The sequence below is a fragment of the Motacilla alba genome, chromosome 19, assembly GCF_015832195.1.
Source record: "Motacilla alba alba isolate MOTALB_02 chromosome 19, Motacilla_alba_V1.0_pri, whole genome shotgun sequence".
Classification (NCBI taxonomy): Eukaryota; Metazoa; Chordata; class Aves; order Passeriformes; family Motacillidae; genus Motacilla; species Motacilla alba.
This window is the reverse complement of record NC_052034.1, coordinates 10,031,813-10,059,529: the sequence shown is the minus strand read 5'-3', so window position 1 is coordinate 10,059,529 and position 27,717 is coordinate 10,031,813. Positions and strand designations below refer to the sequence as shown.

The following is a 27,717-nucleotide window of genomic DNA, read 5'->3' as shown; positions in this document are numbered from 1 at the left end:
TCCTGCCTTCCTTAGCAGACACCTGTCTGTTCAAACCCAGACAGATATGATCTTGTAACTGCCAGGACAGCTCCTGGACTGAGCCAGCAGCTCCCATGCAAGGAACAGGAAGCACAAGGTGGAACAGGGGGAGATGTATTTGGTGTTTGTATGTGCTCAGGAGAATATTTGCTGCCTTTAAACAGCAGTGCCTTCCAGAGGAACTGTGATAGAGCAGGGAAGGCAGACAGTGAATGGCAGTCTGAGAATGAGACCTCTGCAGGCCCTGAACAGGACAATCCCAGAGCTCTGTGCCTGGTCAGAGCCAGAGCCTGTTCCTGAACAGGTGAGGCACCACAAAACATCCTGAGGGGGAAGGAACCCCAAGGATCCTGGATCAGGAACAGTGTGGCCAGCAGGAGCAGGGAGGTCATCCTTCCCCTGTACTCAGCAATGGTGAGGGCACACCTTGAGTGCTGTGTCCAGCTCTGGCCCCTCAATTTGGGAAGGACCTTGGGATGCTCGAGCGTGTCCAGAGGACACAACGAGCCCGGAGAGGGGCTGGGAACACAAACCCTGTGAGCAACCACTGAGGGAGCTGGGGGTGCTCAGCCTGGAGAAAAGGAGACTCAGGGCTGCCCTCTTCACTCTCCACAGCTCCTGAAAGGTGCCTGTGCTCAGCTGGGGCTGGGCTCTTTCTCCAGGCAGCACTGACAGAACCAGAGCACACAGTCTCAGGCTGCACCAAGGGAAACACAGGTTGGATACTAGGAAGAAGTTTTTCACAGAAAGGGTGATAAAGTTCTGGAATGGCTGCCCAGGGAGGTGGTGGAGTCACCCTGTGTGTGTTTAAAACAGACTGGATGTGGCACTGGGTGCCAGGGTTTGTTTGAGGTGTTGGGGCTCGGTTGGACTCGATGGTCTTGAAGGTCTTTTCCAACCCAGTGATTCTGTGAATTCTGTGATTAAGTTCAGCTCCTGGTTCTCCACAGCCAACTCAGGAATCAGCTACAGCATCAGCTGGTGGGGCTTTAGGGAGCCAGACTCTGCCATGCTGAACAAGGGGTTTGCTGGCTGTGAGCTGTGGCTCTCCCCGGGTTCAGGAGTGCTGCAGAGCAGAGCACCCATGGTCAGGCCTGGCTGCAGGGCAGGAGCTGTCCCCATTGATGGCTCAGCTCTGGTGACATCTCTGCTGCTCCAGACGTGTTGTGGGTCCCTGCTGAGGCCGTGCAGGTGTGTCTGTGCTGACCCTGACCCTGGGATGGGGGCACACCAGCTGCTCCACTGTGCCTCAAGCATCCTCAATGCTCTTTCTTGCTCCTTTTTAAAAGCAGCATTTCAATCACTCTTAGAAGAGAAACATCTTTTCTGAGGTGGGACTCAAAGCTGCTTTTCTTGGCAGTATAAATATGTCCTGCAGTCACTTTTTCTATCTGAGCTCTGCTGTTGCATTGATTCTGTTCTAACCTGCTGTTCATGTGAAAGAACAAATCCTGGCAATAACAGCAGTGCCAGAAAAGCATTTTATAGAATCACAGAATCACCCTGAGCTGGAAGAGCCCCACAAGGACCATCCAGTCCGACTGCTGGCCCTGCTCAGGACAGAGATTTGAGCTCTGCTCTGTCAGCTGCATCTCCCCAGCTCATCCAGCCAGAGAGCACATCCCTGCTGCCTCGGGGTCCCTGCAGCCTCTGTGGCTCAGCTCTCAGCCCAGCCCAGGCTGTTACGGCCCAGCTGAACCTCCCTGAAGTGACCCAGTGGAAGTGCTGCTGCCTCAGCCTCGCTGCAGGGCCGCGGTGCCAAACACAGCGCCCGCAGAAGGAAACAGATTCCATCTGCCAACATCTCTGTGAGACAGCCACAAAGGAAGGGTCAAATGAGGAGCAACAGCAGGAAAAAAATCAAATAGAAAAATCTGCTGCATCTGTCAATCCTGCCTTTTAACTGGCTCAGCTGGGCTGGCAGGGACTGCAGTGAGGAGAAGTCAGGCCCACTAATCTGATTAACGGGTGATTAAAGGGCAGCCACTGCGAAAGGACGGGGCTAAAGGGTTAACAAATACCACACTCCTCACTGGAGAAGAGAGAACACTGTCTGCCTTGATGATGAAATGAGTGCAGTTTTGACAGATCTGGGGCTGCTGTGCTTAACCTCTCCTGCAAGGAGATTCTGAGCTGATTTGCTCTGTCAGAAGAAATCCTTCCCACTGCCAAGCGCTTCCCTCCATCTGAGGATTTAGCTGGCAGCAGGGAGCACAAACAACTTGGAAATCACTTGCTGTAAACTTGTGTGCATCTTCTTTGCTCTCTGGCCTTGCAGGAGCTGTCCTGTAACACACCAGAGCTGTGAAGTGAGGCCACCCAGGCAGAGGGAAACGAGGGCTGAGATCCATCCCTCCATCCATCCCTCCATCCTGAGATCCATCCTGAGACCCATCCCTCCATCCTGAGATCCACCCTGAGATCCTGAGATCCATCCCTCCCCAGTCATCTCCAGAGCTGGCCTTTATCCAAAGTCCTAGAGCAGGACAGAGACTTCAGCAGGATGAACCACTGAACCACCAACTTTCTTCTCCTTATAAAGCACAGGAACTGTCCAGGATTTTTCATGAGGTTTAGGGCAGACCCTTCAGTAAGAAGCCCAGAGCATGGCACAGCCACAACCAGCCCAACCAACACTGCTGTGTGCTCAGCAAAATGAGGGGGAAACGGGGCTGGAAGAGACAGAGCAGAGACAAAATCCAGGAGTTCCCCATGTCTTCAGCCAGATCCAAGCCTGGGTGTTTGAGAGGGAAGTGGAGCTGGATGTAGCCAACAGCTGGTGCCTGGTGAAGAGGAGGGACATACAGTTCTGCCATCCCAGAGCTCACTCCAGCCTTGGGCAGAGATGGGGGTGACATTCAACCTTCTGCAAATCTGATAGCCTTCAGTGGGCTTTTCACCTTTGAATTAACCCAGAAACTTGCTGAACAAATGAACTTCTAGCAGCAGCCAAGTACCCACACGCAGAGTAAAGCAGCATCTTCGGTGTTTCCAAACCCTTCTGTGCTTCCAGCACAGGGCCCAGGGAAAAGCCTCTTTGCTTGCCCTGTCGCTTCTGATTTAGAGCCTTCCCACATCCTCCTCCTCCCTCCAGGCTCCAGACTCTCTTCTGAGCACTCCCTCCTTGATGAGGGAGCCCTTTGATGCCCTCCATCCCCTCCTCTGAACCATTTCCAACTCAGAATCACTTGTGAGCTGCAGTCCCAGAGCAGGCAGGGTGTGGGCAGTCAGAGGAATTTATTGTCAGCTCCTTTCCTGATAAATCCCCGTGGTTCTGCTGCCACTGGCTCAGAGGTGCTGTTGGCAGGAGGACAGAGTTTCATAAGGCACAGGAGGGACATGGGCAGGGAAATCTGTGGGCTTGCAGGGCCCAGCATCAAACATGGCTCAACCATCAGAAAACTTCCACCTCTGAGGGACCAACCACGTCTGGAGCAATCCTAACAGAGAAACCTGCTCTGCTCGAGAGCCACAGCCCTTCCAGGTGATTACCAGGAGCATTTGTGCAGTGGCTGTTCATGCCTTTCAACTGCCAGGATCAGACACTCTTCAGTCTGCTCTATTTGACTTGCAGGAGCTAAATGCTTTCCCTGACAACACTCAGCTGCTTCTTCAGAACACAGCTTTCCTTTCTCCCTTCCTGTGATGCTTTCCAGTAATGAAAGCAGCCAGCCCCAGTGCCCCAGGACTTGCTCTTAACTGGAATGGAAATATGGGAACCCAGGAAAAGATTTGCACTTCCTGAAGATGTGCTGAGAAAAAGCTCAGCAGGAGCAACATCATCCCCTGAGATCTCCAGCCCTGGGTCACGTTTCCTTGTACCTATAAAGAACATTGCTCTTCTCCTTCCATAAACCCCTGGATTTACACCAGCAGGGTGGGAACTACCTGAGCATAACCTCCAGCAGTATAACTCCTCATTTATCTACAGCTCAGGTAATGGACCTGGGGGCGTAGATCAGCTTGGGGAGCAGGCACTGTGCACTACCTTAAATGTTGCTATAAAATAAGGAGGTTTATGAATTCCTGTTGTTTAGTTAATCTTCAATTTATTTCAGAACCCTGCACACTGCAAGGCAGCTCAACTTGAGGGGAAAAAGGAAAAGAGATACAATTTTATGGGAAGATAAAAAAGAGGTTTATTATATATAACCATTAGAGTTCCTCCTTCAGATGTTTCAATGTCTAATGAAATTTAAAGCTCTCTCTGTGTTTTCCTTTCTCCTCTACAGCGATGATTGCCTTTAGATATACACCCCAGTTACAGTAACATAACCAGAAATGATGGCATGCCATAGGTATTTTATTATGCATTCAGTTTTTTAGGGCTCAGATTCTATCTGCACCACAGAAACCTGGTCAGTAAAACTGCCAGAACTTCTGCAAAGACAGCAAAACTGACAATTCCCCATTTCATATTACATTTTCAAACATATCTCCCTCTTAAATGTTACAGGTATTTCTAAATTTGATGCCAATAAACACATTTTCTCCTTTAAATGTGTCCCAGAAAGCCAAGCAAATCCATTAAACACAGCAAGTGCTACCCCTGGAGCAAATGAAACCAGGCAGCCCAGGCTCATACTCCCCTGGCTGCTCATTTTTGGGAAGATACCTCTCAATTTTATTGGACATAAAAGTGTGGGAATGGGGGAAAAGGACTCAGTGTCTAGGTGTCCCTCCCAAAAAATGAAAATACAGCTGCTGTAAATGTTTTTTGAATTGAAATGTATCAGAGATTTTAGAAGGAAGAGGCACTTTGAAGCATGACATAGGGCCAAGCTCCTTGGCCTGGGGTGCAAATTTCCACCAGAGGGTTTTGGAGGCAGGAATGACACAAATCCCACCCTCCTACCCCTTCTGTCAGAAGGATCCTCACCTCCCCCAGGGCCCCAGCCGGGGACACAGCCCCTGGCTCCTCAAACCAAGCACCCAGCAAAGCAGCAGAACCTGCTCCAGACCCTCCAAAATAACTGAATCCGAACCTGTCACAGCCCCTCACCTCATCTGGGGACACCAGACACCCCCTCCACGGGCTGTCCTTCCACTGGGCACCCATCCACACTGGATGCAGCTTCAACTGCTGCATCTGAGCTTGTACAGCAGGAAAAAAAATCTATTTGCTGGCTGTTCCACCTGTGATAGATGAGCAATGCCATGGGTGACTCTCAAAACTACAAGGCAAATATCACCTATGTATGTTGAGAGCAGTTTTATAGATTTACAGTTGTGTTTTACCCCCTTGTGTTGTTATCAGGGGTGCCCTGGGTTTGGGACATTTGGGAGGGTCACTCGTTACTGTGGCAGCAGCTGAGCTCCAATCGAGGTGTCAGGAATGATCTCCAGCACTGGGCAGGGAAGGAGGAGTGGATGGACAGAACTTTGGGAGGGGCCAAAGGGTTAAAAGGGGAAACCTCCATTGTGTGGGTGAGCACATGGTGGGAAAAATCCTCTGCTCCTGGTGCTGTAATATTTTCTCTATTCAGTCTGCTGTTGTATTTTTGATAAGGTTTTAATAAACCTTTTAAATTTTTAGAAGTGAGCATTGTTTTTCTCCCACAGCTGAGGTAACCACCCTGCTGCTGAATGCTCTCCTTGGATCATCCCAGTGCTAATCCCCAAACAACTGTTTGCTCCTGTAATTTAATCTAAATAGACAACAGAACTCTTGTAAAAATGAGACAAAAGACACGGCAAGACACACTTCTGTGTGCCTGACAAAAGCAGCAAATGATGGAAGTGAACAGTTCTGAAGGGCTTTTAAAATGGTTCACTTGGCTGATTTTGGGCTGTCAGCAAAAATTACCAGTGAGGTGCCCTGCTGGAAAGGGTCTGGTGCTGCTCCTGCTGCTGCTGCCATGCACACATCCTGAGCCACAGGGACCTGGGTCTGCTTTCTGAACCTTTTGGAAGCTTTTGCCCCATGGCCTCAGAAGCAGGTGGAGATGCAGCCCCAGGCAGCCCAGGACACGAACCCTTGGCCAGGAGCTGCAGCCCAGAGGCTCAGTGAGGAGCTGGGAGAGCCTTTGGCAAAGCCGTGGAAAAGTGATCCCCTGCTCTGATGGGATTTGGCTGTGGCTGAAGGAGCCTGGCTGGCACAGGGGCTTTGTCAGGGCAGCTGGGGGCAGGAGCTGCTGAGAACATCAGGAAACTGCATTTTTTTTCCAGCTCTGCTTTTTTCAAGTGTGAAATGAAGATATCTGTGCTGGCCATGAAAGCAGGAGCATCTCCTGTGACTCCCCAGCTCTGGCACCCTCTGAAACAAGCACAGATAAGGAGAAAACCATTCCTGCCAAAATCTGAGTTCTCCAGGCTGGTGAGAGGCTTCAGGATCTGGAACTGGCTGAGCACAAACCAAAGCCACAGGAATGCTGGGCTTCAGTGCTCACAGCCAAAGGCCAGGTTCCTGATCCTGGAATAATCCAACAAGGAACATGAGCTTGATGCAGACCCACAGAGCTTCAAAATGGCCAAAGCCAAAATGCTAAATAGAAACCAGATGTAATTCTGTACATTTAGATGGATTTAAACCCAAAATCCCAGGAAGAAGAGGAGAAGCATTGGACTTCCAGATGCAAACTCTGTGTTTGTTTACAGCTCTACAGCTGCAGAGCTGACCAAATCCAGCCTGATGGGGGGTGGCAGCCGAGCCCCAGGTGTGGGTTTGGGTTCACTCTGCTGGAGCTCACACGGACTGGGGGGGCTGGAAAGAGGAAAATGTGTCCTGACAGCACAGATTTCACAGGGGGACAGTTCAGCCCGGGGATCACATGTCAGGATAGAAAAGACCAGAGAGCAACAAGTTTCTTCATCATTCCCAATGTCTTTGCCAGCTTTTCTTTAAGATTTAAAGGCTCCAGCACCTTCCCCCCAGTCCTGGCTCATCAGTTAATATCCAGTGTTTCCTTTGGGAAGGAAACAATCAGCTTGAGAGATGCCAAAGGTGCAATCAGATAAGGAGATGCTGGATGAGCTCAATCCTGAGCCTGCTCATTGCCAAAGCTCCTCCTGCAGACAGGAGCCCCTCCCTGGCCTGGGAGATGTGCAGGACAAGCTGTGCAAAGGGCTGGGCACAGACCTGAGGAGTTTCCAAGCTGAGGAATTGCCAGGAGCACCCCCAGTGCCCCTGGCAGAGGCACCCAGGGAGCAGGGAAGGGACACAGCCCAAGGAGCCCCTTCTGAGCACCTGTCCCACCTCCAGGGCAGATGCTGGGGGTCACCCTGTGCCTTGGAAAAGCAGAGCTGCAGACTCAGAACTCCCATTTTCCATCTTAAATTCAATATATTTAGTCCAAATGTGAATTTATGCCTAATTGTCTCTCTCAGTTTAACTCTGCTGCTTTGACAGAATGAAATACCTCCTAGAAAAATAAACTGGGGTTCTCTGTGCCTGAGGCAGATCCTGACAGTTCTGTTCTCCCTGGGATTACACAGGAATTCTTCATTATCAGCTGCATCATTTCCAGTGGGTTCTGCAGGGCTGGGAGATTCTGAGGCTCTTTGCAGGCTGAGCTTCAAGGCACAGATTTGATATTAAGGAACTGCAGTCAGCAGAAAACTGTATTTCTTAATAAAGGAAAAACTCAAAAAAAAAAAAAAAAAGGTGATCCTGCCCTGATTGATGTCACTTCATTTGCATATGCCCACTAGCAGCACTTTGGTTAATTAACACATATTTTGTGTCTGTAGATGAATATGAAATAATGGGTTTGGTACTGAGGCTTTGGGTGTAAATTCAAGCACTGAACAGGTTCACTTACCTCCTTCTGTATTTCCTGTGTAAATAAGACATAATAACTCCTGAGAAGGAGGTGACACATGACAAAAGCCAAGAAGAATGTACTTGTATTTTAGAGCCAGATGAGTTAATTAGCTCATCAAATGGAAGCACTGTTTGGAAGGGCAGGGATGAGGAACAACACTTTCTTCCAGGGGAAAATTTAATTCTGGAAATATTAACCCTTATGGCTCAAGTTCAGCTCCAGAGGCCTCGATCCAGAGCTGCACTTAAGCAGGTGGAACAGTACCACCAAAATGAAAAGGACTGCCCAGGTGGCTGGAAGTTAAGTGCTCTGCTGGATCCCAGCCTGGGAAGTCAGAGCTGGAATTTAATTTCATTTTCTGATCTGCTTCCTGCACCAGCAGCTTCCAACAGAGGCAGGAAATGCTGCTCCAATCCTTGAGCAGAAAAACCCCAAGAGATCCTTCAGTTCCGTGGCATCCAGTGCCTCAGTGGCAGAGCTTTTAGCCAAAGCCAAGGAAGGCTGAGTCAGCACTGAACCCTTCTGGAATGTGAGGCAGGATGGGGCTGGAGGGGAGCTCCAGCACGAGGAGGCTGCTGAGGAGGCTGAGCAGCAGCATCTTCCCTGCTGAGGGACTCCCGAGGAAAGCCTGGCATCAGGAGAGGGATAAAAGAGGTTGAACACCTCTCAGGCCTTAGGCAGAGGTGCATCAGAGCCATCAGATCATCTCTGAGCCAACAGCCTGGCTGTGAACAAGAAATCACCTCAGAGAAGGCAGAGTTCCCAGCTGGGAGGGAATTCCCACTGGGAATGGTGCTCAGAAGGAGCCCCACAGAGCTCCTGGGGATCACAAGGACACTGCAGACAGGGACAAATGCACAGGGACATGGAAATGCTGTCCAGCTGTTCCCACTGTTACCTCGGGGGTGCTCAGGGCAAGGCTCAGTGCTGTCACACCGAGGACATACACTCAGTGCCAGGCTCCTCCTGCTCATGGAAGGGAAGGGGAGGTTTTCCAGGATGGCTGGAGGAGAGAAATGATCAGCTCCCACTGAATTTGGCTGGGAATTTCCTCCTCCCTGTTGCACTGAAGCAGTCCCACAGGTCTGCCAGCACTGGGAAAGCTGTGGGAGGAGGGAGCCAGTGAATCTGAGAGGACCAAAGAGCTGCTGGGATCCTGGCAGAGCCCAAGGATGCCAACACCTTTCCTACACCCAGGAGGGGCTGCAATTCCTACCCTAACTGAGCTTCAGGCCCACCAAATCCACCTGAACAGGGCACAGCAAGCACAGGGAGCCCCAGGGTTTGTCTGGATCAGAGGAGCTGTGGGCTGGACGGGGCAGGAGTCCACAGGGATCCTCCAGAGCCTTTCCCAAAGCCCTGGAGCCAGGCAGGATCCTGCAGCCAGAGCTGCCATCCCTGCCCTGCCCTGCACACGTAGGGCTGGAGCCAGACAGAGGGGAGGGTGGGAATCAGGAAAACAGAACCTTCCACGGACACTGAAGGGTTTGATCTGCAGCCTGGGGAGAAGCTTGGATTGATGTAAAAATACAATACACAGACATTAGGCAGAAAAATCATAAACCTATGTTTCTATAGTTGTAAGTAAGAATATGCCGATGATGCCTCAGGTTCAGCTTTTGTATTTTTCCCATTCTGTGCTGCTTTGGTGTGTGGGTCTGGGCTTCATACTAGGGGATGGAGAGCTCTCTGCACAGAGCAGGGAGATAAAACAATTCCTTCTCTAGCTGGGGACCAAGGACAAATGATCCAAATCTCAGGCCCAAAAGCACAAACAACGTGGGCTGGAGAGAGAAAACAAGCAGGGTGGGACTGCATGGGCTGGAGCTGGAATTGGACAATGAACTCCAAGATGCAAATGGACCAAAACTTATAAAAGTGAGCGACCCTGTGACTGGCTGTGTATTTTCTGGCCCTTTTGGGTTGTGCTGCCCAAGGTGGATCCGTTGAGGTCTTTTAAATAAATCCCTACTTTATTCTTTATCTCTGTCTACTCTCTGTTCCAGGTCAGCCTTCACAAGGCATCACCTTAAGTGAGAAACTGCACTGATGAGATGGTGAAGGGTTTGTAGTGTAGGGGTGTGGTTGTGTAGAGTAGCTGAGAGTTTAGAGGTTATAACAGAAGCAACTGTGTGCATGTGAGACAGAAGCCATTGGACAAAAGTACCCACAGTGCAGCAGAAGTGACTAAAGGTGATAGGCCAGAAAAGCAAAATAAACCCTGTTACAGCTGTCCATTGGGTTAGAAAGTTCTGTATTGCCTTGTGACAAAGAACTTGTGACTGCTCTGGAGCTGTGGCCGACTGCTTGCTCCTCTAGAACCTCACAGCCTCTGAGACTGATGTTTGTCTGGGCAATAAATCGTTCCCAGCCCCAAAACAGTCCCATCCCTTCATTTCTAGCAGTGACAATGACAGGGGAGCACGGCCAGCCCCAGCACAGGTGAAGGAGCAGGGGCTGCAACAAACAGTGGGATCTGGGGGGGCTGGGAATGGCAGCACCCATCCAGCCTGGCCCTGGCACCAAACACGGGGCTCTCCAGGGATCCCAAAAGCAAGGGCTGGGGTATCCCAGGGATTTGGGTGTCCAAGGGGCATCCAGGAGGAGATGCTGGGTGCTGCAGCCATGTGGGATGGAAGGCAGGAAGGTCTCCCTGTACCTGGGAGTGCAGCTGCCTCCTCCAGGGCTGGGACAAGGCTGGGTCACAAACTCTGTCACTGTCACTGTCACTGCCATATCCTGCTGACTCTGCAGGGCTGGGATGAGTGTGGGCAGGGATGTGCTGTCAGTCTGCTCCCTGCCATCCCATCAGGCTGTCAGCTGCCTTCCAGCTGCATTCCCTGTCCAGAAGGAGTTCAGATGAGAAGGAAATGCAGCTTAACTGGCTCTGAGAGCCTCGAAACGGGGGGCTGTTTGTAAAACGGAACAGGTCTGACCTCAGAGTCCTTGAGAGAGGACAACAGCAAAGCCTCACAGAGACCCCAAACACACTAAAAGCTGCTTGGGAATTTTTAACTCTGAGGTTTTGGGTTGAAAATCACAGGAGTGCAACAGCATTGATTACATCTTACCAGGAATAATCCTCAAGCTTAGGGGAAATCTGTAGTCAATGAAGAGAGAGTCTTATCCCTGGAAAAAGGCAACACTCAGTGAGACAGGGCCACTCCCGCCCTGCCTGAGTCACCAGACTCCAGAAGAGGGATAAAATCAACTTTGTGGCTCGGGCTGAGGTGGGAAGGGACCTGTGTGTCCCACAGCCCCAGCAGGTGCATCACAAGTGAGTCTGCTCATAAGAAAAAAACAGATAAAAAGACAAAAAAATCCCTGTCATGATAGGCAGGGAACTTTCCAAAGGCTTTAGGAAAATAATGGGATGAAAAAACTCCTCATTCCTCACCTCAGTTCATGATGAGCCTCATTTCTTGCTGTCACATTTTCCTTGGCATTTCCCAAGAGTGTTTTCTTGTCAGAAGACAAAGTTCAGTTTTGCTGGGAGTTGGATTTTAGGGAGAGACAAGGGTGGTTTTTCTGGTTTATGGGGTAATTTATATCCCAGCCACTGCAGCGCACGCACAGAGCAAATGTGCTGATGCTCACCTTGCCCAGGGAGGAGGGAGGGCAGATTTCAGTGCTTGTTCCAGGCACCCAGGAGTACTTTGGAGGACAGTTGTCCTCCAGGGAGAGCTGCTATAAAACAGCTTCCAGAGGGCCTAACTTTGCTGCAGCTCAGCAATTCCTGACCAAATCGCAGCCTCCAGGCACTGGGAGAGCCAGGGCTGCTGCAGCTCATGCATCATCCCCACAGTAATGAGCTCTCAGGGCTGGCAAGGTGGCCATGGCCCAGGCAATGGGGACAGGCAGGGCTGGCCCAGGGGGGCAAGAAAGAAGGGGAGCAGTGTGCCTTGCAGAATGCTGGCAAGATGGAATTCAAATTATTTATTTCCCTGCTGGCACCCGCCGTGGCAGCTCCTGCTGCAGGGAAGTCCCTGAATTGTCCCTACAGCAGCAAGGAGTGGCTGGAGACCAGTCCTGGATGGGGCAGCACTGAGGGGTCCCTGGGGATGCAGCTGCAGGGGTTCCTGAGCACCCCAGGGAACAAGGGACGCAGCCTCAGGCTGCACCAGGGGAGGCCCAGCCTGGACACCAGGAGGAATTTCTCCCTGGAAAGGGCTGGAACTGCCCAGGGGGGTTTGGAGTCCCCATCCCTGGAGGTGTCCCAGGAACATGTGGCACTCAGTGAAAGGGGGGAAATGCAGATTCAGGTGCCTCCTTTGCCACCTCTTGCCCCACAGAGGATGGAGAGCTGGAAGCCCAGGAGAAGTTCAAGTGATGGAAGTCATGCCCAAGAAAACCAGTGTCAGATGGAAAGAATAAAACCAGCTGTCCAGGGGACACTGGAAGTGTCTTTGGGTCTTTGGTGTCCCCAGCTGGGCTGGGAGCACGTGTCCAAGGAGTGCCTCAGTGGACAGAGTCAGTGAGAGCCAAGTCCTACAGCATGGGAAGTTCAAACCTCACCAGAATGCAGTGGAAAGAGCAACCTGGGTGAGTGCTGCTGAGGAGGAGCAGAGTCAGAGCACGGCTGAGCAGGAGCTCCCCCAGGGTGTCTGAAACCCACTGGTGAAGGGCACAAAGAAAGCAAACTCTGCCAGATCCATGAACCTGCCCAGCCCTTGTCCCGGCTCCACAGCCCAACAGCCCCAGGGCTGCTGTTTCTGCTCTCCACATCTGGGTTTCACCATCCAGGCCCCTGGACAGGCTCTGACCTGGCCCAGTGTTAAACCAACCCCTGACAAATCCCAACCGCTGCCTGCCAGAGGCACCAATCCCATGAAAATCAGTAAAAAGCTGACACCTGCCAGAATTTCAAGTGACAACAAGGCATGGCTGAGTCCTGAAATGGATTTCTTCACCCACCAGTGACTCTCATACAGTTAATGCACGGGTAGAGCCATCACATTTCCCAGCAAAGATGATCAGAGTCTTCCCAGCATAAAAATCAGCTTGTCAGGGACAACAGGAGAATCAGCTGGGGTGAAAATCCTTCCTCCCTGCTCTAGCTGCCCCATCTGCCAGCTGATAACAAGGATGACGAACCCTTTGCTCTCAGGAGGGAAGTGAGCTCCTGCCACCCCTTCCCCAGGAGGGACAGCCACAACCCCAGCACCTCCTGCTCAGGAACAATCCAAACACAGCTCCAGCTCTGTGCAGGAGGTTGGGATGAAAAGCATTTTATCAGTTTAGAACACGAGAGCAGAGCTCCAGCTAAAGCACCCTCGAGCACCCCTGTAAATCCTGAGCTGACAGCTCAAATGCCAGCGCTCAGAGCTGAGCTCGCACTTGTGCTGATTCCTGCTCTTCAAATAAATGCAGGCAGTGATTGGATATTGTTCAGGGGTGGAAATATTTCTTCCCACCACACCACAATCACTCTGAAGAGCAAAATCTCCTCTACCAGGGGTGCAGGTACAAATAAACAGATGGAGGTTGTGTATTCCTGGTGTATCAGTATTTCTGAGAGCTTTTCCAAGGCCAATCCTACCCTAGTCTTGTTTCCCTCCAAATAACTTGATTTTTATTTAGAAATATCTTTAAGCCCTAATTTCTGATTGGATTTTGGTGTCTGACAGATAAAATACTTATAAAATACTGGTCTTGAGTTTATATTGCTGGCAAATTTGGGTCATGGGGTTTTTTGTTTGATTGTTTCAACCTCTTTTAATGTTTGGGGTTTCTTTGGTTTTTTTGGGGTTTTTTGTTTTGTTTTGTTTTTCTTGTTTGTTTTGTTGGGCTTTTTTTTTTTTTTTTTTTTTTTAATGTTTGCTGAATTGCAGGAGTCTCCAAGGTCCTGCAAGGCATCAGCAGGTCTGGAGTAGCAGCTCTATGCTCCTTGTGCCTGGAGATGGAGGAGGGAGAGCTGATCCATCCCCACACAGCCCCATCCCACAGAGCAGTGCCAGATGCAACTCCCATGGCTGATAAACAAAATTGCTCCAGGTTTTAGTGGTTTCCCTCTTGGCTTTCCACGTCTTGCTCTAACTCCACCATTTTTTTCCCTGGTAGATGAGCCCAGAGTTTCATTCCCTGCTGGAGGGAGTGCAGCTCTGGGGTCCCACCACAGGAAGGACATGGAGCAAGTCCTGAAGAAGCCACAGAGCTGCTCCAGGGCTGGAGCCAGGCTGGCAGAGCTGGGGGTGCTCACCTGGAGAGCAGAAGGCTCCAGGGAGAGCTCAGAGCCCCTTCCAGGGCCTAAAGGGGCTCCAGGAGAGCTGGAGAGGGACTGGGGACAAGGGCACAGGACACAGGGAATGGCTCCCACTGCCAGAGGGCAGGGATGCGTGGGATGTTGGGAATTAGGAATTGTTCCCTGTGAGGGTGGGAGGCCCTGGCACAGGGTGCCCAGAGCAGCTGGGGCTGCCCCTGGATCCCTGGCAGTGCCCAAGGCCAGGCTGGACACTGGGGCTTGGAGCAGCCTGGGACAGTGGAAGGTGTCCCTACCATGGCAGGGTGGGATGAGATGGTTTTTAACATCCCTTCCAACCCAACCATTCCATGATTCCATGGGAATGCCACCCCATATGCTCCATGCACATAAATCCTCTGGCTTGGCAGCACCAGTGATCTGCCTTGTTGGATTTAGAGGACAAATCTGGGGGAAAAAAGTCTGGGATATTAAGAGGAGATGCCATGCTTTTCTTCTGGAAATACTTTTAAGGCTCCAGGCCGACCCTCAGCCAATTTAACAGCAGCAGTAAAAGCAGCTCGAGTCAGTGGTTAAACCTCAAAGGATCCCTGAATTGTGCTTGACTTAATGAATCCAATAATCGATTCCTACAGCACAAATAAGGTGTGGGACGGATCAGCTAATAAGCATTCTCAGTTAATTGCTTTCTTCAAGTGACAATTTGTACAAATGATACCATCAAAGTAGTAATAATATCCCTATTGATTAAATTAATCTCGAAAAGACAACTCAAATAACTTTAATTAGCAATGCATGACACAAGCACAAAAAACTCTGAAAACAACCTTGCAGCCCATCCCAGACTTTGAAACGGTGGCAGCAGCCATGGCACAGACTTTGGCATCTTTATTCCAGCAGATCCACACAATTTTATGGAGCATCTTTAGGGAATGTCTGTGACTAACCATGAAAAGCCATTAAGCCTCCCTGCAGAGCACAAGAGCACAGGCAGCCTCCCCACTTAGTCACACTCACTGAAACCCAGGGCCACAGACAGCTCCAAAAGAAATGAAAACTTTCCAGCAGGAGGAGCAGGGATGGGGAACGAAGTCTCTGTGCCAAAATTCCCTCCTGGAGCTGCCAGGGACCCACAGCAGCAGCAGCACTTTCAAACCATGAGAGTTGGGCAGCAGGTGGATGAAATCAGAGCAGAAACTCCTCCAGAACAGGAAAGGGTTAAAGAGTCGGACCAAAGCTGGTTCAGAGAGAGCAGGAGCTGAGCTGGGCCAGAAGGGGACAGAGCACCCAGGGCTCCCCAGGATGAGGGAATGGCAACTGTGGACTGCCAGAGTGACACGCAGGAGCCCAGGGCCACCCTGAGAACGGGACTAACAGAGCTGGGTTTCGGGTTTTTGGGGGGTTTTAAGAGGCTCCTGCAGGACTTTTCTCATTTTGCTCTCTGAACGCAGCAGCTGAAAGAAACATGAGACTCAGATATTTCCCTACAACAGGCACACTACAGCTCATTGTACAGCACTTACAGAACCATGAAATTCTTTAGGGTGGAAAGTTTCTGCGAGATCTTTGAGTTCAACCGTGCCCCCAGATCTGCCAAGGCCACCAGTGCCACCAGCACCATGTCCCCCAGTGCCACATCCTCACTGTTAAACCCCTCAGGGATGGGACTTCCCCACCCTGAAGCACATTGATAAATCAGGACTCTTGTACATGCCTTTGGCCCTTCCAGGTTAGTCCAGCCCAACCTTCTCAATTCTTTATTTCCATTTGTTATTCAGATTCCTCAATTTAATTTCCCATAACAGCTTAGCCTGTGCTTTTGCCTGAAACACTGCGAATTTTCCATGTCCTTTTTGTAGCCTCAGTGGATTTATTACTTTGTTTTTGTTCTTTGGGCAGTTCTGGCTTTAGACTTTTCAGATATTTTGGTGCCAAAACTGCTGCCAGGATTTGACGTGAGGCTGCAGCAGTGCAGAGCAGAGAGGGACAATCATATCCATAAAACATTTTAAAGGATTCTCAGAACAATGATGGAATTTGCACCATCATCAAAAATAAACACTTTCTGGATTAATTTTTCATCCAGGAACCACTGAAACAATCAAGGAACCCCCAAGTTACCTTTGGGACTCCAGACAGCCACTTACCAGGCAAAACAGCAAAACACTCACTAAAAGAATTTTGGAGCTCAAGAATCTTTAAAAGTCTACTTTCTGTGCAGCCTTACAAGGCAGATTTCTAAGTATTTTGGCTCTCAAAACCACCAGTAATTTAAAAACCTTGACCAGAACACACAGCATGAGTGTGAAAATGTATGGCTTGGAAACTCAAGCTTGGGAAAGTCACTTAGGGAACAGAAGGGTGGGGTTTTTTCCCACAAGGATGTTTATTGGCCTTTCTAAAAAATTCAGCACATGAACAAGAAGAGGACAAATGCTCACCACTTTCTCTGAGACATCCATCCAATTTTTCCAGTTAAGAAGCCAGTCTTCAATGAAATCCCCCCAAACCAGGCAAATTAGCTGAAATTATTGTGAGAAGAGCAGCTCCACAACGAGACCAAAAATCCCAAATCCAAACAAACCAGGAGAGGCACGAGAGGAGCTGGGCTTGGAGAGGGATCTCTGCAGCCCCACTGCAGGATGAGCACTAATTACTTCACAAGGAGAGGAGCTCTGTGGCACATTGAAAGTCTTTAATTTCCACTCCCTTGTTTAAGGGAGATTATTTCTCCCCATAGCCAACAACAACAGATTTCCAAAGTTTCCTGTGCCTTGCCAACAAAGAAAATATCCTCTGGTGAATCTCTGAGCTGAACAATGATTTTTCATTTTTACAACAGCACAATCAATGCAATTTTCCAGTTAGAAGTCTCCAGCCTCCCCCTATCAGCTCGTTAATGAACAAGTGTACTCCAAACCATGCCTGGAAGAATCTCCACAGACTCTGCCATCCCAGGTTACTCTGAACATGGAATTCATCACTTATGAATCACTTCAGTGTGTGTAAACACTTGAATAACTAAGCCAGATCTAATAGTGTACACAGTAATCAAGGGATGTTGTCAGGGGGGAGGCACTGAGGCAGCTCTGAAATCCTGCCTTGTAGGGTTTTACTGCTCAAAGCAGCTTTTGTGCTTGTGAACACGTTTTATTTGCAGATGCTAAATGCCAGGAAAATATTTGCAGGAATTGTGTCTTCTTGAGACACTCACAGGAACCCTAGCACCCCCAAACACTGTTCACCCAACTGTGTTTTTCCTGCTATTAAAGATCCCTGTAACTTCCAGCAACACTGTGACAACACAGCCAGGTTCAAGCTGGAAACGCCGTTTCATTCCAGCAGCTTTTTGCATCAGGTCACACAGATTGGAATCCAAGGAAAAAAATTAAACTCATCCCTAAAACCAAGTCATTTTTTTCCCATGAAAAGAAATTAAAATGCTGTGAATGCCAGCACCTCCCAGCTCCCCTGAAGGATCCCAGTAACTGTTCAACTCAATGACACCTCTGGGCTCCTGAGAACACCGTGAGGTGACATTTTGCTGCCCAGTGGCACCAACCTTGATGCCCAGCTCGATGTTCTCCCCTCCGTACACGTCCATGCCGGGGTCCAGCAGCCCGATCTCCCCAAAGAACTTCCTGTTGACCACGAAGGAGCAGCCGATCATGGCCGGGGTCCTGCACGGAGACAACCACAGAGGTGACATTTAGGGACACTGCCCCATCCCTGCTGGCCCAAGGCTCATTGCTGCTCAGCTGCTGGGCTCAGCTGTCTCCTACCACTGCTCATCCCAAAGATTTCATGGCTATGTGCCTTGGAAGGTATTGTTTTACCACTGCAATAAATGGTCCAAAATCCAAGCTCATTTTAGGCTGTACAGACTGGAGGAAGGTTTTCCTGGATGGAGGAGCTGTCAGGCCATGCTTTACTGGAAATACCTTGGGGTGTCTGTGGGCAAGGGCACAACTCTGCCATAAATGAAGGAAATATAATAATGGAAATACAAGAATGGCCTTCCCCTTTGTCTTAGGTTAGAAATGGGGGTGCAAATTTTATTTCCATCTGTCAGAGGTGGGACAGTTCTCTTCTGTTCATTAGGCAGTTTTCTTTGTCTCTCCCACAGCCAATCCTCCAGGAGATCTATGGATCAAGCATTCCTGCCTGGATCCAATCTGAGCCTGGAACAGCACAGCAGCCTTTGCCCCCTGCATTCCCAGAGGAGCAGCTTTCTGCTGCCCTGCATTGCCAGAGGAAGAGCAGGCCCATCTCCAGCAGCCCTGGAGCTGCAGAGGAAAACTCCCCCCTTGTGCAGGATCCCTGCTCCAGCAGAAGCACAGCTGGCACTGCAGGAGGGCTGAGCCACCATGGAATGGCACTGCTGCCACCCCCCTGACACACAGGGGGCCAGGGCCTGTTCTCACTCTGGCAGTGGTTTGTTTTTGTTGTTTGTACTATTGCATTGGTATTTTCAGTTATTCTTATTAAAGAACTGTTATTCCTCTTCCCATATTTTTGCCTGAGAGCCCCTTAATTTCAAATTTATAATAATTCAGAGGGAGGAGGTTACATTTTCCATTTCAAGGGAGGCTCCTCCTTTCCTCAGCAGACACCTGTCTGTTCAAACCCAGACAGTTATGGAGGAGCTCTCAGGCCGTGCTTTACTGGGAATACCTCAGGGTGTCTGTGGGTACAACTCTGCCATAAATGAAGGAAATACAAGAATGGCCTTTCTCTTCTCTTACTTCCAGCATGTCTGGAATGGAGTAGACTTTAGGATGGGTATTTTTAGGGTATTCCAGGAAAGAGTGTTTCCAGCTGGAATCACAAAAGAGCCATGGCCACCAGCAACAAACTCACTGCAAATCTGTAGAAGCAAATCCTTAAAAAAAATGTTTGGAGAAGCATCTGTGGGGTCATTTCCCAGTTCCCCCAGTATCAGCAGGGCTCTGGGTTAGGGATCAAGTTGTCACATCCATCCTGCACCTCGTGCCCTCCAGCTCAGAGCTCTCAGCTCACACTGCAGCAGCAGCCAGGGACGGAACTGGGCAGAGAAATAACCCAGAAAACTGGGAGCATCAATGGAATAGCACAAGGAGGGAGGAAAATCACAGTGCCAGGAGTTAATTTGTCATAACTGTGCAATTTTAAGGACATTATAGATGGTTGTGTTTACTAATGACCCTCATTACTCACAAACCCCTGGACCAGCTCTCCAGCTGCTCCAGCGGCCCTGAGATGAGGATGCAATTCTGATTCGCACACTCTGAGATCACATTTCAGGGGATTTTTTGAGTGCTTAGCCCTTCTGACCCTCTCCATAAAACTGCACTTTGCCCAGAGCCCAGCACTGCACAGTCCCACGTGGTTCTGCTCGTGCTGCTTGGGGACATTCAGCTGCAGCTGCTGCCATGGTGTGTGCACAGTTTGCCCCTGGGATATTCCCTGTGCTGGAACAGAAATAGAAAAAGCATTCTCCCATTTGACTGCTGCTCTTTGAATCTGTGCTGTAAAGAAAAAACCCAGGGACCCACTCAGTCCAGCAGGGAGGTGCCAGTGAATTTTACAGCGAGGTGTCAGCCATGAAGACCTCCAACATCCCAAAACAAGGTCCTGCCAGAGGCTGATTTTTGAGAGCTCTAGGACTGCCCTGCCCACCCTGAGCTCCAAGCTCTGACCAGGGGGATGGGATGCCCACCATCACCTTTATGAGCCCATGGAAATCCCACAGCCCCCAGGAATGCCTGCTCTCCAGAGGGAAGCTGCTCTCGAGGCAGGAGTGGGGTGACAGAATTTTGTGTGGTAACAGCAGCCCCCAAATCCTGGCCCAAAGCCCATTCCAGCCCTGTCCATGCCATGGAGCACATCCAAGGCTGGACTGAGCAGGTCTGGCCTGCGGAGGTGGAGAACAGCCCTGTGTTCCCCCAGAGCTGGCTCACAGACAGCAAGGCCCAGGCCCCAGCTCTCCATCCACACCTCACACGATGCCCAAATCTGCCAGAGAGCTCCTGGGGTCCCCAGGGCAGCTCAGGAATTCCAAGGATTTCACAGCTCAGCTCCACCAACCGCCACCAAACTCATCCTGATGAAAACCATGAGTTCCTTGGATGAAAGCTTCTGCCCACTTTAATATTATTATTTATAGACATTTTAATATTTCTAATAGAAAGTAGAAGAGCTGGGTGCTGCTGCCACATTAAATTAGTTCCAATTGGAATCCATCAGAGGGTTTTTCCAATAGATTTCTTCCCTGACAGCTGGCTCAGCCTTCTTTCCACGGAGCAGGATAATGTTTCATGGTTTGCTGCCACTCTGGTACTTAAGATTTCAATTCTCTTGCTTTATTTGTAGCAAGTTAACTGCCATTAACAGAAACAATTCCTTCTGAAATGATAACCACCTTACAGATGCCAAATCTAATAGTTCCATTATCCTAGATTACCTTCTGGAATTTAAGAGAAGGGAAAATTGCTCTGGTTTTATCCAGGGTATGAACAACCCAATTCATCTCCTCCACTGAGAACAGGTGTGGAAACCTCTGACTTCTCCTGTCAAAAACTGTTAGAGGCACTCAACAGGAGAGGTAAAAGGCACAAAAAGAATCCAGGAGAAAGTTTCAGACAAAGGAAACTGCATTTTTCACCCAATAATGTGGATCAGTGGCAACTCTCAACCAGGTAAATGAGGTTTTCTGGGCTGGAAACAGCTCAGGAGCCTTGAACAGGAGCTGTACCCTGAGAGCTTCTTTCATTGCTATTTATGAATCATGGAATGGATTGGGCTGGAAAGGATCTTGAAGCCCATCCAATGCCACCCCTGCCATGGCAGGGACACCTTCCACTGTCCCAGGCTGCTCCAAGCCCCAGTGTCCAGCCTGGCCTTGGACACTTCCAGGGATCCAGGGGCAGCCCCAGCTGCTCTGGGCACCCTCACAGGGAGGAATTTTTTCCTGAGACTTCACAACATGACTTAGCTTTATAAATAAAGCACAGAGCTATCAATCCTTCCCAAAATTCTCTTGGAAACAGCTTAACTGTGATTTAGCAACTTCACCTTCCAGTTTTCCCCCTCCCCATTGTGCTGCACTTCCCGTTCCAGCCCAGGACCCCGGGCAGCTCCCGAGGCACCAGTTCTGCTCCCTCCAGCAATCCAAATTAAGTGCTTCATTCTCCTCTGTAACAATGCCTCCACATTAAATAAATGAGGAATCAGCAGCACTCAACAATTTAAATAAAAACACCATTTGATTTGGGAGTAAATCCCTCAAAAAGGTAGCTGCTGACAATAATGGATTGCTCATCCCCAACGAAATAATGGCCTGCAGACAAAGAGCTGATAAAGCCTCTTGTTCCTCTGCCCCTTAATTAAAAGCATTTACACAGCTTGTTTTTAAAAATCACCCAGCTCAGCCGAATGCATTTTTATTTGTCCGATAGCTATTCTCCCTTTAATGAGAAAGGAAAAGCAGAATTTGGCAGGAAGGAAGAGCAGAGATGCTGAGCAGAACTATTGGGTTTGCATCCAGAACTCCACAGTGTTACTTCCTTGCCATTCTTTTGGTTGGTTCTTCTACAGAACAAGTGAAGAAAGGTCAAGAAGAGCAGCTCTTATGAAATATCCTCCTCATGGATCTCTAAATAAAGATGAAGGAGATACAGGGAAAAACGTTTATCCTGCTCTATTAAGTTACTTTAATGGTCTGCCTTTCTTTAGCTCACAGTTATCATCTAATGATTAAAAAGTCTCAAGGAGATTGCCCCTTCAATTCAAGGAAATTAATTTTCCCCCACAATTGGATTTGGCTTCCAATTTTACACTAAAGAGCAGGTTATAAAATATGTAGAAAAAAGATATTAAAAAAATAATTAGTGCATTTACCATCGACTGCAAGAGGCTGAGAATAGACTGGAAGAACTTCCAGGGTGTCCAATTCCTGCTAAGCTGCTTCTGGTTCTGATAAAATTGGATCATGGAGTTGCTCACCTTTCTCACCATGAGGCAGCATTTGGGGCAGTCCTGTACTTGCCCAGAAGGAATTTTTTTTCCCTCTCCCAACCTTGCCATTCCTATTTCAACACACTGAATCCACACATCTTACAATCATGGATGGAATCATGGAATGGGTTAAAACTCATCCAGTTCCACCCAGCAGGGACACCTTCCACCTTCCCAGGTTACTCCAAGCCCCATCCAGCCTGGCCTTGGGCACCGCCAGGGATGGGGAACCCATGGAATAACCTCTGCCAGGGCCCGCCCAACCTCACAGGGAAGGATTCCTTCCCAATATCCCATCTCTCCCTGCTCTCTGGCAGTTTGACCCCATTCCCCTTGTCCTGTCCCTCCAGTTCCAGGTGCAGGGTCCCTCTCTGCCTTCCCCGTGGCCCCTCCAGACCCTGGGAGCTGCTGGGAGGTCTCCAACCACCTCCTCTTCCCCAGGCTGAACAATCCCAAATTTCCCAGCCCATCTCCATGGGGGAGGAGCTCCAGTCCCTTCATCAGTGTCATGGCTTCCTCTGGCCTTGCCCCCACAGCTCCAGGTCCTCCCCAAGCTGGGGACACCAGAGCTGTGCTCCAGGGGGCTCCAGCTGGGAGCTCACGGCAACAATCCCATTTTCCACTCTGGGATTTCCCATCCCTGCTGCCTCTCTGCACCTCCACCACCCAGCAGGGGCTCACTGGTGGGATCCAGCATCTCAGCAGGAAACTCTGGGAGCCTCTGAGCTCCAGGGCTGAAATTCAACCAACTCCCAATATGCAGAAAATGTCAGGGAAATTATCAAATTAAGGCCTGTGGCTTTAATTAGTGGCCTATCAATGATTTACCTGATGACAGCAGGGAAGGGAAGAACACCACCTTTATTTTCATGTGACACCCTGTGATAAAACACTGAATTTTCTCTTGGCCAGAGGCAAGATAAAGGACCTGCCTGCAAAATAAAAAACTCAGTGCTGTCCCTCTGTGCTCAGAGAATAAATTAAAAAATATTAAAGTGTGGGATGAGTAGCACAGGTTTGGACAAGTGAATGTTTGTGTGGAAATTTAATACAGGGATAGGGCATTAAGGATTCACCCCTCTGAACATCAAACAGGGACAGCCAGAGGCTGCCCCAGGGCAGATCCCAGTGGGACAGAACCCATCCAAACTCTGTGCCCCACTGGCAGCTGTGGCCTGGCAATCAGGGATGCCAGGACAGAGCCTCCAGCTCCGACGCTCCCTGACCAGTCCAGCCCACTGCAACACCACCCTGGGCCCAGTCTGAGCTCACAGCATGGCTCTGGGGTGGCTGAGGGGCAGCATCCCAGCTGAGTGTCCCCAGGCCACCCTGGAGCTGCCACCACCCCCAGGTGACATCCTGTTCTCAGGGCACCTGCAGCCACCCCTCCACCAAGCCACTGAGGAAACTTCTGCTCCCTCAGAGAGATGGAGGAGGGGAACTGGAGGAAGTAAAAAGTCACTGGAAAGCAGCAGGTCTGGTTCCAGTGACTTTTGGCTTCTGACTACCCACTGCCTTGGGAAGTGGCCTGTGGAGCCTGGCCTGTCCCTGGGGTGCCTGGAGGGGCAGGCAGAGCCTGGAGCTGTATTGTATTTGCAAGGAATGCCCCGACGAAGGCAGGAATGATGCATCTGACTCCATGTTCTCAGAAGGCTAATTTATTACTTTATTATACTATATCATGTTAAAGAACACTATACTATACTAACTAAAGAATACAGGAAGGATACTTACTGAATGCTAAAAAGCTAATAATGAAAACTCGTGACTCTCTCCAGAGTCTGACACAGCTTGGCCCTGATTGGCCAAAGAGTGAAAACAGCTCACAGCAGAACCCAATGGAACAATCACCTGTGGGTGAACAATCTCCAAACACATTCCACACATGAGCACAACACAGGAGAAGCAAATGAGATAAGAATTGTTTTCCTTTTCTCTGAGGCTTCTCAGCTTCCCAGGAGAAAAATCCTGGGAGAAAGAATTTTTTCAGAGAATGTGAATGCCACAGAGCTGGAGTCAGCCCGTTCCCAAAATGGGACTGCAGCGAGACAAGAGCAATCCCTGCACAGGGAAATGGGGTCAGCAGAGCAGAGACCCAGCCAGAGCTGGCCCTGCCCCACCTGCCCATGGGGTTCCTCAGCTTCATCCCACTCCCCATCCTCAGACAGGGCTGGGCCACACCCAGGAGAGGGTGAGCATGAGGCAGAGCCTCCTGCCTGGCCTGGCCCTCTGAGCCTTCTCCCCACGGGCTCCTCAGGATTATAGATGGGAAATGAGGTGGCTGGCTCTCACAGTGAAGGGCTGACCATTACGTGTGTGTGAAGAGAAGTTCTGTAGATGCTCAGTTGTGTTACTGCAATGTGTCCTCCCCCTTGCACTGCGATCATGGGATGGCCTTGGGCACACAGGGGCATTTGGGAGGGTTGGCTTGTTACTATGGCAACAGCTGACCCCAAATCAAGGTGTAAGAAAGTGATCTGCACCCCTGGATGGCAAGGAAGGAGTCACTGACAGGACTCTAAGAGGGGCTATGAAAGGTGGAGCATCCATTTTGAAGATGAGCACGTGGCTGATAATCACAGGGGCTCCCAGTGCTGTAATTTTTCCTTATTTAGTCCTTTGTTGTGTTTTTTGTTAAGATTTAATAAACCTTTAAAATTTTAAAAGTGAGCAGTCGTTTCTCACATCACCCACAACCTCAAGCATGTGGTGCCTCCATCTCACCCCCTCCTTACCCCATCCCAGCTCCTCCCAACCCCAAACACCCCAGGCATGTGCATTCCATGGAACAGGGTTTGCTTTGTTAGTGACCTCAGCCCTGAATTTTTGCAGGAAAGGCCAAGTGCCCGAGACCAGGGCAGCCAGGGGAGGCACTGCCCAGGCAGGAGCCTGACAGCAAAAGCCCAAAATCTGGTGTCACACACAGAGCACATCTCCAAAGGGGAATCCCACATTCCTGTGGGACACCTCGTTGCAGGGCAGGAGCTGGAAAAGCCACGCTCCCAGCTCCCCTTCACTGCCAGGGGGGTGGAGAAAGCTGGATGTCTTTCCCAGGGATGTAACCAAATGTCCATGAAGGAATGGCATTTCAGTCCCCAGCAGCATCCCTTCCTTAATCTCATCCCCAGGGCAGCATCTCCAAGAGCTGTTCCTTGAACAATTCCGTTTCCCTGCCCCAGTGCCCTTGGTTAATTGTCTGTTTCCAATGGGTTTATTTCCCTGCTGTTGCTAAGTACCACAGAACCTGTGAAACAAATTAAAAAGAAGAGATACCACATAAAAGAGATGCTGGATTGAATGGCTTTGCTGAATTTACTGGAGATTAATACCACTTAAACTTTAATGGTAAGGAGGCTGTGAAAACTGGATTTTTAAAAATACCTCTTAGATCCACCCATGCCTGCGACCTTGCTGAACACACATTTGACTTTGTCACTGCTCTCTGCCTGCTCTGGAACTTCAAGCAAAGCATTTAACTCCTTTGTAGCTCTGTTTTCTCCTCTGTCAGGTGAGCTTAACACCTGGATGCTCTTGAGAAAAACCATTTACAAATCAATTTAGTGCTTTCCCCATTGGAGCTGCTGAATTGACTGCTGATATTGCCACAAGTGCCAGACCCCTGAGTCTCTGGTGAGAAAAGCACTGTGGTTAACAACCTTCTGAGCAAGACTTTGCTGTTTCCCAGCCTTGCTGCCAGAGACGCATCAAAAGCTGGTGCCCACCCTGTGCCCAAACACAGCCTGGGAACGACTGCTGATTTTGATTTCCTCATCAAGCCCAAAGACAAAACTTCCTTTCCAAGATGGAAGTGCTGCCTCAGCCACTGCCTAAAAGCCTTTTACTTCCTAGTGTGTTCTCAGAGCCCAAGGATGACCCAGCACTGAAGATCCCTTGATGCTTGGACACCTCCTTCATGGCCCAGGCACTTTGTACAGGAGTCCCCAGATGGATGTGCTGCTCTAGGCTGCCAAAATGCTCATGTGCAGGGAGCAATTGTCCCCAGCTCTCTGTGTTTTGTCACCTGATGTAAAACCTTAGCCCCAGGATTGGGCTGATCCCATTCCCACAGCAGGAGCCCTCATGCCAAGAGCCCATCCAGCTCCCACACCCACCCTGCTGGGACCTCACTAAGGCACCAACCTGAAAAACCCTTCCAGGCCAAGAGCCCTGAGCTGGGATGAGCCTTGCTCAGGGCGCACAAACCCCAGAAAAGGCACCTTGGCCAAAGTGAATTTGATAATCACCTTCAAATGGGACTGGGTGCTGTGGAAGAACAGAGGAAACAGTTGCAATGGCAGGTTCTCCCTTGGAAGAGGGTTCCTCACCTGAGCCCACTTCCTGCTGCTGGGGGCACTCGGGGATGCCCCGTCCTTCACACCTGGGGGCCCCTCTGGCACACAGGGACCTCTCCAGGTGCCTCCCCAGAGCTCAGCGGCTGAGACTCCTTCCCACAGCCCCTACAGCACATCTGCAAACATCTGCATGCAGGGGCTTTGACCCTTAACAGGCCCCATTTATCCACAAAGGCAGAACTGGTGAATAATTGTGATCACTCTCTGTGATTTATTAGGACACTCCCACAGGAGAGGCCACACAGAGTCTCAGGCTTGGGGCTGAGATAAAGCAGAACAAGATTTTCATTTGTGCACTGGCTCATAGTGGAAGCCACTGAAAAATGCATAAAAGATGCAAGAAAAACACTTTGACTGCCTAGAAAGCCACTGCAAAGCAAGGCAGGGCACAAAGGGAGCCCAGATCTGCAGAGATGAGGAGTCAGGAAGGCTCAGGATCTGTGAACCTGATTTTTTCCCTCTGTCCTGATCCCCTAAAGGTGTGACCCTCAGAGCTGCTCTAGAAATCTCTGTTCCACGTTCCCTGCACAGACAGGCTCCAGCACACCCTGTGAGCAGCCCAGGAGCTGAGCCCAGCCTGGGCTCTGGCAGGGCCAGGGTGTTTGCTGCTGTCCCACCAGTTACAGCGTGGCCACCAACAGGATAAAGGTCTAACAAAGCAAGCAGTTGGAAATTTCGACCTGAGCCGGGAGGCGAGGGAATCAAAGAGTCCCCACCCATGGATCCCTGCTCAGGAACAGGGCAGGGAAGGAGAGCACACCCCAAACTAACCCCAAACAGGGAGCATCAGTCACCTCAACCCAGCCTCAAGCACCTCCTCAGAGCTCCTTGGGGGCTTCAGGCCCACCAGAATCTCCATTAAACTGGCAGGGCTTGCCTATGCAAATCAGACCTATTTATTCCACAGCAGGGATGCACAACTCCCCGGGGCAAAGTCAGCCAGCGGCTTCAAAGTTCCCCCAGAAGGAGTTTAAAAGCTCATTTGTGCTAATTGGCAGCCACTGAAATCCAGCTCATTGGCAGCTGGAGCAGAGCTGAGAGGAGGGGCCTCAGCAGATCCCGGGATTTAATACTCACAGCACCTTCAAACCAGTCCTCAGCTCCTCGTGAGGACAATAATGTCTGATTATAAATCCCAGATTTAAGGATTTGAGTTTGCACTTTTTCAAAGCCCCCAGTGACAGCACATGGATGCAGAGATTTCACCCCTGTGAAGGGGAAAGATTTTGTGGCCTTTTATTTCAGAGGATGGTTTGGGCTGGAACCTTGCAGACCATCTCATTTCAACCCCTCCACTCCAAACCCTAAAGATCAGGTGGAATAAAAAGGAAATAGATATTGGTGTTGAATATAAAAATATTCAAAGAGGAATAACATGGATTTATTT

The 27,717-nt window shown here is 49.9% G+C and overlaps 1 protein-coding gene across 1 annotated transcript in view; it reads right to left on the bottom strand.

Annotated features, from left to right (window-relative positions):
• Positions 1-27,717, bottom strand: part of GALNT17 (polypeptide N-acetylgalactosaminyltransferase 17) — a 210,257-nt gene that overhangs the window by 55,304 nt on the left and 127,236 nt on the right. Inside the window, exon 6 of the mRNA XM_038157887.1 lies at positions 17,546-17,663. Coding sequence (XP_038013815.1) covers positions 17,546-17,663 — 118 coding nt within the window. The remainder of the gene's footprint in view (positions 1-17,545; positions 17,664-27,717) is intronic.